Genomic DNA, 8964 nt, shown 5'->3' with positions numbered 1-8964 from the left:
AATCAAAAGTACCCGTTTGCTTTCGTTCATCGTGGCTGTTATTCCCTGTCGTCGTAGTTCACGTGTTTATGATATTTATGTGGGGTGTGTTTTAATGTGCTGGTATAGGTTAGGGGTGGAGGCTTTGGTTTGTGGGTGTAGGAGGGATTTTAAATACATTCGCTTTCAAGATAAATATTACCGAATATCGAAGTAACATGTCATATCAGTTATACAGGAACACTACACTGGGCAATACATTACAAGAAAGCCTGGACGAATTAATTCAAGTAAGTTCACAACATTTTTTTAACACGTAGAGAACGCATACCGTTTTAAAATTATATAATATATATTATATTACTCTTGGATAAAATGAAGGTTGTATATATTTTATTTCTAGATTGAAGATTTGTAGGGTTAGATGCTCAATGTAGGTACCAATATAGATTTTCGTGTTTGTAGTGTAATCTTGTAATTTCCACATAAAGCAAATCTGCTTAATTATCCTAAACGGTACATTAGTTTGCCATTTATTAAGTCTGTTTTTTTTATGACTCGTTATAATCTGTTTTATCCGTTTCCTTCATTCCTTGTTTCAGTATGGACAAATTACTCCACAGCTTGCCATCAAAGTTCTTCTGCAGTTTGATAAATCTATTAATACAGCTCTTGCTACGAGAGTAAAATCTCGACTAACATTCAAGGTAAGTACTACAGGTACTACCACGTAGTGGTGTCATTCTACTTTATAACAACCGGTTCTTTCTACTAATACGGTAACCACAAATTTCATCATTTTAATAACAAAAATACCGGTATTAAATAACGTAACAGTAAGCAGCTAGCCAACAAAGAAAGAAAAATTGGGTGAAACTTCAGTAATTATCCCCCCACACTACACGGGAGAGAAAACGTACTTAAATAATTCCCTCAACTAACCTACAACCTTGTCACATACCTCGGCTTATAGCTATCCCTCATTTAATCCATCTAACTCATAAAGAAACTTAAATCAGACGTCAGTCTATGGGGGCGATATCGAAGAATGGCCGAAAAATTGCAATGCAACATAGTATAGGCCCTATATTGCAGAACTATGTGGAGAGTAATTTAAAAGCTTACAAATATTGACTTGCGTCAGGAAGGAGGGGAGTACAGAACGAACATCTGACCACACCGACAAATTGAAGTGTATCAGAAAATACATCTTCACATGCACTTGTACCCTCTACTGTTACATAAAGTTAATTTAGCATTAAATATTCAACATGTTACCACCACTTCGTAGGAAAACCATATTGTATTTTTGGTCCGGGAAAAATACAATACGGCATTGCTACTAAGTGGCAGGAGTGAGCCTTTCTGTAAAAAACAAAAAAATAAATATGGCATTCTTAAGTGGCAGTGATGTACTAAGCATTTACCTATTTAACTTTTCAGTTTCCAGAACATCAACTACCGCACATCATCTACCAATATTTACTTTTCTTAGCTGTACCACTGCCACCATTACGAAAAAACCTGCTTGAACGCTTTAAGGTTTCATTGTCTTACATAATACCGAATGCTATCTGTCCAATGACCAGTAATTCATTCAGTATTGTCAATATTCTAAATGAGAAAATAATTCCTTTCATTCAAATTAATTAAAAATTGTAGAAGAAATATTGAAACAAGAACATAAAGTAGCTGTCTAATTAACATGTTCAATAACTTTGTAGTTGCAAGTCCATTTATTTTTTAAATTATTTGGAATACTACGTTTCATTGTTGTATATACCGTATTAGTACTGGAAGAGGAAAGGGTAGATGACTGCCAAAGTAGTCGTAGATGGGGTTCAAGTTTGCAGGAATATCATATTCCTGTCCTGACTACCTGCACACATAGGCAGGAAACAACAATGTAATAATAAATTATGCACTTTGAACTGTATTGTCGTCTATTTTTGCCTTATGTTTACAGAAATATTTAAAAACTATCAAATTTAGTGTTAAATTAATGATTTTTTAAAATAAAAAACCGAGATACTCTTATGTGATACTAAATTGCCAAGTTAGCCATACAAACTAAATTAAATTATCCATACTTTAATTCTTATGTTGGGGGGGGGGGGAGGCATCACAAGGATAAGAAAAATTTTCAAATTTTCGTGATTGAAGGAATCAATCATCACAGAAATGAACATAGGTGCTTCTAGTTTCTTCACAATGCTTTCATTACAAAATGGGCCAACACATTCAGTTTCACATTTAGTGCGACATCAAGTAAAGCTGTTCCTATTAAAAACTTCCTAACAATGGAAGAAGTGCAGTCCATCGAACGAAAATTGCAGTTTATGTTTGATGGTGTTACAAGTGCATTCTTCTGCTGCATATTTTAATTATTCTTTCCTGCGACCGTTGGTTTAAAAAAAGATCTAATTTTTTTTAGACGATGATGGTAAAGTTGCAATTTATGCTTTTTTTTTTTTTTTTATATGGTCATTGATATCTGCTCTCCCACCAAGTGAAAATGTCGAGTTACACAATGTACACTGTGCTTTGTCTTCTCACTTTAATTTGGAGTTTACAGGAAATCAGTGAATGTAACTTTTCATTCTGCAAAAGAATTTACAATGTTACATTTGTTATGATCAAATTTCGCTGCTTGTCTATGCAGATGACGTGAATATGTTAGGAGAAAATCCACAAAAGATTAGGGAAAACACAGAAATTTTACTGGAAGCAAGTAAAGAGATAGGTTTGGAAGTAAATCCCGAAAAGACAAAGTATATGATTATGACTCGTGACGGGAATATTGTACGAAATGGAAATATAAAAATTGGAAATTTATCCTTTGAAGAGGTGGAGAAGTTCAAATACCTTGGAGCAACAGTAACAAATATAAATGATACTCGGGAGGAAATTAAACACAGAATAAATATGGGAAATGCCTGTTATTATTTGGTTGAGAAGCTTTTATCATCCAGTCTGCTGTCAAAAAATCTGAAAGTTAGAATTTATAAAACAGTTATATTACCAGTTGTTCTTTATGGTTGTGAAACTTGGATTCACACTTTGAGAGAGGAACATAGGTTAAGGGTGTTTGAGAATAAGGTGCTTAGGAAAATATTTGGGGTCAAAAGGGATGAAGTTACAGGAGAGTGGAGAAAGTTATACAACACAGAACTACACGCATTGTATTCTTCACCTGACATAATTAGGAACATTGAATCCAGACGTTTGAGATGAGCAGGGCATGTAGCACATATGGGTGAATCCAGAAATGCATATAGAGTGTTAGTTGGGAGGCTGGAGGAAAAAAGACCTTTAGGGAGGCCGAGACATAGATGGGAAGATAATATTAAAATGAATTTGAGGGAGGTGGGATATGATGATAGAGAATGGATTAATCTTGCTCAGGATAGGGACCAATGGCAGGCTTATGTGAGGGCGGCAATGAACCTCCGGGTTCCTTAAAAGCCAGTAAGTAAGTATGATCAAATTTCTGCACAGTTAAAGGACAAAATTAAAATTCTTTCAATCATTTATTATCATAATACATTGCTGTCTTAAATTGAGTAAGTATATTGGTAATTAAATCAATAGCTTCCCAAAATACGCCATGAAATGTTACATATAAAATGATTTATATCTCGATAAGGAAGCAAAAAGAGGCAAAATTGTATTAAACTTCTTTTGTTTAAAATATCTCAAAGAATAACATCCTGAAATTAATGACACTACATACCGTTCACTCTGTATAATAGATTAGTTATCTTCATGAGTTTGTAGGTACTAATAGCACCCTGTAGATATGTGTATATTTGGGGCATATATTATTGTCGCTTTTTCCTCATTAACTACCGGCGAAATCTTTATTTTTGTTTACTTAGCAATAACTGTCTTTTAGTCTGGCTTCAGTAATATTTTTTTTCTTTTTAGACTGGCTGCTCCAATCATATTTTTGCTTCCACAAATAACAATTGAGGATTTCGTTGACAGTTACTTGTCATCTTCATGTGGAGAAAGTTCCAAAGCTGCAACTTAAATATTTCCAGTATCCAGCCATAATGTATTATGGAAAGTACCACAGGAGTAAAAGAAGTGGCGACAACTCATTTTCTGTGATTCGAACGAGCCTGCAGTTTCTTTGATATGCCAGTGGTTAAGGAGGAAAACATGGCAATAATACTCTATTGTCAGGCAGTACAGCTCACTTTATATGTGTCAGAGGAAGAAAAATTGTTTGTACACATCTAGTGAAATATGGTATTAGTTGGTGATGTATGCAACGGAAGGGAAAAGGAACTTCAAAATTTCACCACATAATCATCGCATGGATATTTCTGTTTATCACAATTATATGTTTCTTTTTAACCCATTATTTAATGATGCTGTGTAAACCTTCGTGGTTATCAAGCATCAGTGGACTTCGTGATTACAGGGTAATGAGTCCCAGAATTCACTATGAAATTACCTGATATTCGTCTTATAGTTGGGGAAAACCTCGGAAAAGCAGTCAAGTAATCCTACAAAGTTTGATCCGAATCCATGGCAGGATACATCCTTCAAACATAATTCCTGCTCACTAATCTCTAGACCACGCCAGTGGCTTCATTTTCTGTTGTACCATTACTCTAGTAAGAGACCTACTACAGTGAAACCTCTCATTTACGGACATCGAAGGGACGTAACAATCTGGGAGGTGTCCTTTATTGGGAGGGAGGCTCCCCAATCTAACAGTAAATTTATAATATGTATTATGTATCCCTTCACGCTTTAAATGAAATGTATTACTGTAGTTTAATTCTAATTACAATCTACTGTACTACAGTAAAATCTTTTGCAACTTTGAACTACAGTAAATAGGACCGAAAAAGGAAAATACAGTACTGTGCCATGCAATTTTATTCTAGGTCTACAGTTATGCAGTACTGTAATTTACAGTTTTCAACTTAACCTTTACATTCAGGTGCCATGTCTCTCGAAACAGAACAACTGATTGAAGTGAAGAGAATAATCCTACTAACCCTATCATGTGTAGAATACAATTTCACGATCGGAAACCTTGGACTCATCAGACAGGTTAAATTTTATGACTTTGTTTATCCACCCGGTTCCAGCTAACAAGGGGTAACCGGCTAGGCTAGTGGTAGCCTACGAGACCCTTATTGTCTGCTTTCATGTTAAGGAATTTCTGTACAGTTCTCAAAACTAAATTTTCCATTTTTATAACACATTAGGTCTTGAAATCCAAGTTCTCTCTGCAGTCAGGAGGTAAAGCAAGCTTTAGGACTGTGAAACAGCTGTCCGTGTCCGTGTCTGAGAGTGTCCGTAAACGAGAGTTAAATTTATCATTATTTCTATATTATTTCAGTTGGACATAAAAATCTATCCGTAAATGAGGAGTGTCCGTATCTGGGAGGTGTCCGTAAGGAGAGGTTTCACTGTATTTCTTTCTGGTGTGTAGTGTGCAGGTCACCACATCCCTACTCCATTCATGTGTTACTGAATCAATTTCAGAAAGTGTAGAGGACTCTTTCGGGCTATTTATTCTGAGTTAACTTGCAGAAATACATGTACTGCGTTTGACTTTTGGGTAAAACTACGAGTTACGGAATAATTTTCTGTCCTAACTTTACATGTGTTGATCCCCTTTATCACATTGGGCTCCTTGGATGGCATTTTCAACACACATGGTGTGTGTGTGCAGCGTGCATGTGTGTTCAAATATTTCTAACAATTTTTTGTCACATTACAGGCTGGAAAACTGAACACATATCGTTTTTGTGACAATGTGTGGACCTTCATGTTAAATGATGTTGAGTTCCGCGAAGTGCAGGAGGTAGCCAAAGTGGACAAAGTGAAAATCGTGGCTTGTGATGGAAAAAGTAAGTAGACTGAAATCTGAAACACAAATGAGAATGTGGCTAATATCTGAGAAAACAAGCAGTATATTCTTATCCATAGAGTCCACACCTGAGGAGTAACTGTCAGTGCGTCTGGCCGCGAAACCAGGTGGCCCGGGTTCGAATACCGGTCGGGACAAGTTACCTGGTTGCGGTTTTTTCTGGGGTTTTCCCTCAACCCAATAAGAGCAAATGCTGGGTAACTTTCGGTGCTGGACTCCAGACTCATTTCACCGGCATTATCACCTTCATCTCATTCAGACGTTAAATAACCAAAGATGTTGATAAAGCGTCGTAAAATAACCTACTAAAATAAAAAAAAAAATCTTATCCATAGATTCATGTCTGGGATATTCCTGAATTCATTATCATTATTTCCCGAACTACAGATGTCACCAAACAAACGAATCTTATTTTTACATTGTCAAATACAAGTGAAGATGTTAAAATGAGAGAGTGTAGTAATATTTGTGTCTTAAAAATATTACTTTTCTTGTACTATGAAATTAGTAGGTGGCTGAGACATATAACTTAAGCCTCTAATATTCAATAATTTTTTGTTGGAAATTTGGGAGGACATACTTACAGATATGTTTGTACACTCACAGAAACAAAAAGTGGCCAACTGTGTTATTTTAATTGACTGCCAAGCATTATACCAATAAACTACTGCACACTTCAACCACAAGTCTTTGCCAATGTCTTTCCACATGTATGTGCGGTGAAGATCACATGCACCTTAAAAATTCATTCATTCATAATGTTCTGCCCAAGAGCAGGTCTTTCACTGCAAACCCAGCATTCTCCAGTCTTTCCTATTTTCTGCTTTCCTCTTAATCTCTGCATATGATCCATATATCTTAATGTCATCTATTATTTGATAGCTTCTTCTGCCCCGAACTCTTGTCTCTTTCACCATCCCTTCCAGTGCATCCTTCAGTAGGCAGTTTCTTCTCAACCAGTGACCCAGCCAATTTCTTTTTTCTCTTCCTGATCAGTTTCAGCATTATTCTTTCTTCACCCACTCTTTCCAACAAAGCTTCGTTTCTGATTCTGTCTGTTCCTTTCACATGTTCCATTCTTCTTCATATCCACATTTCAAGTGCACCTGTATAGAATTGGAATATATCAGTCCCCTAACTGCCCATTGTGCAACTCAAACCAAGAAATGGATTCGGAACACCTCAAAATCTGTGCTTCAGTGGCTGGCCATGATAATATCTTTGAAAAATATTGGAGTGCAAGAGGTCAAATGACTTTATTGTCAAACGCCTGGCATTAGAAAACAACAACAACAACCACATTTCAAATGCTTCTAGTCGTTTTTCTTCACTTCGTCTTGATGTCCATGTTTCTGCCCAACACAATGCACACAAAGCACTTCACTAGTCTATTCCTTAGTTCGTTTTCCAGAGGTCTGCAGATGATCCTTTTTCTATTAAAAGCTTCCTTGGCCATTTCGATCCTCCTTTTGACTTCCTGGCAGCAGCTCATGTTACTGTTTATAGTACACCCCAAGTATTTGAAGCTGTTCACTTGCACTACTGCCTCATTTAGAACTCACAAGTTTACCTTCTTTATTTTTCTTCCCATGGCCATGGTCTTCATCTTGTTTGCATTATCTTCATCCCATACAGCTGTCATGTAGCTCCAGTAGCATGTCCCTTAGTATCGTTTCCTCTTTTGCTAACAATGCCATACCATCTGCAAATCTTAAAAATTATTTGTTTCAGAAAACATATTATGTGTATTATGGCCGATAACAAGCTGAAACAGGTTAACGAGGTAATATAAAATTTAACATGAGAAAGACACGTAATACGTTTTCCAAAGTGATATAGTGTTAAAAGTTGTTAATCAAGATGTATAATTATTTGTTGTTAAATTCGTGTATTTGAAAGTTTGGTGAGTTATATCATTATCTAAATTAGAAACAGATAACAGCAGAACAGGGTTAGGTTTGTTCTGAAGGCGTGGGAGGGAAAAGACTGAGTTCAGTCATAAAGATAGTGTGATGCAAAATTTCGTTGCAACTGTACTGTACTGCATGTGCATGGCTGCTATGAAGATGTTTCTAAGCTGATCACTTTTTCTTTACATGAGTGTACAAAGTTTGTTTTATTTATTTTTACTTTACTGTGTTCATGAACTTAATTTTCATTGCAGTAAAATTAAAAAAAAGAAACCAAAGAATGAATATATATATATATATATATATATATATATATATATATATATATATATATATTACTGACATATGTACATATAGATAATAGCCCAAATTTTTCTTCTTTTACAGATGTTGGTGAAGAGACTGCTCCAACAACCAGACGGTGACTTGTATTAGTGTGTGGATTTATATATATTGATGTGTATGTGTACAATAAATAGTTTTTAGTCGATTTTACTTTGTACTTTATATCCTTTCACCGTCCTTCACAATCAAGTGTAATTTCTTACATAATCTTGTATAACCAAATCCATTAACATAGGAATGTTTTGTGTATTGTGTGTGACATTTAGGGAGACCAATATATATTGGTTATTTCTTTTGTCGTATTTTGAAGGTGTACTATTCATTAACTTAAAACGTGTTGGTTTATAGCTGAAGAGTCTGATCACTCCAGCTTCAAATGAAAAGTAGAATGTATCTCTGTGTTAACCTACTGGACTTATTCCAATTGCAAGAATATATTTGCTAGATTGTTCTGGTCACCTTCTTGATCTGCCATTACTTCCTCTCCAGTTCATAATTAATTGTAATGTGAGCTTCAAATGTTCTTGTTACATTTTCTACATTTAAAGCTCTCAGGATGTTGTCATATTGCCTGTTGTAACTGAGATACTTATTGTTAATTGTTTTTACTTATAACATTAGGCCATAACTGACAGTATATAAAGTCTCGTGCTCAGAAAGGTCGGGGTTTGGAATGGCATACAAGCCACAAGGCATTGTAAATTGTTGTTTTGCTAATTATTCAATATGGAATATTGTGCACCACACATAACTGTTACCTATTAAGTATATAACCTTCTCAGTGATCACATCGTGTCTCTAGGGTGGAGTGTTATTATTGAGGGGCTGGGTGCA

The 8964-nt window shown here is 35.5% G+C and overlaps 1 protein-coding gene across 1 annotated transcript; it reads left to right on the top strand.

Annotated features, from left to right (window-relative positions):
- The first annotated feature begins 2 nt into the window (after positions 1-2).
- Positions 3-8275, top strand: TfIIA-S (general transcription factor IIA subunit 2). Its single transcript, XM_069831896.1, has 4 exons — positions 3-269; positions 582-686; positions 5726-5855; positions 8173-8275. Exons 1-4 carry the CDS (start codon positions 198-200, stop codon positions 8208-8210), a joined length of 345 nt encoding a protein of 114 aa, XP_069687997.1. The 5' UTR covers positions 3-197; the 3' UTR covers positions 8211-8275.
- Positions 8276-8964: the final 689 nt, after the last annotated feature.

The sequence above is a fragment of the Periplaneta americana genome, chromosome 7, assembly GCF_040183065.1.
Source record: "Periplaneta americana isolate PAMFEO1 chromosome 7, P.americana_PAMFEO1_priV1, whole genome shotgun sequence".
Classification (NCBI taxonomy): Eukaryota; Metazoa; Arthropoda; class Insecta; order Blattodea; family Blattidae; genus Periplaneta; species Periplaneta americana.
The sequence above is the reverse complement of the archived record's forward strand: the minus strand, read 5'-3'. Positions and strand labels throughout refer to the sequence as shown.

Excerpts from the sequence above, each read along its gene's own strand:
- TfIIA-S (XM_069831896.1), top strand. The coding sequence starts at position 198 with ATGTCATATCAGTTATACAGGAACACTACACTGGGCAATACATTACAA. Across the intron at positions 270-581 it reads GCCTGGACGAATTAATTCAA|TATGGACAAATTACTCCACA; the intron begins GTAAGTTCACAA and ends TCCTTGTTTCAG. Across the intron at positions 5,856-8,172 it reads CGTGGCTTGTGATGGAAAAA|ATGTTGGTGAAGAGACTGCT; the intron begins GTAAGTAGACTG and ends CTTCTTTTACAG.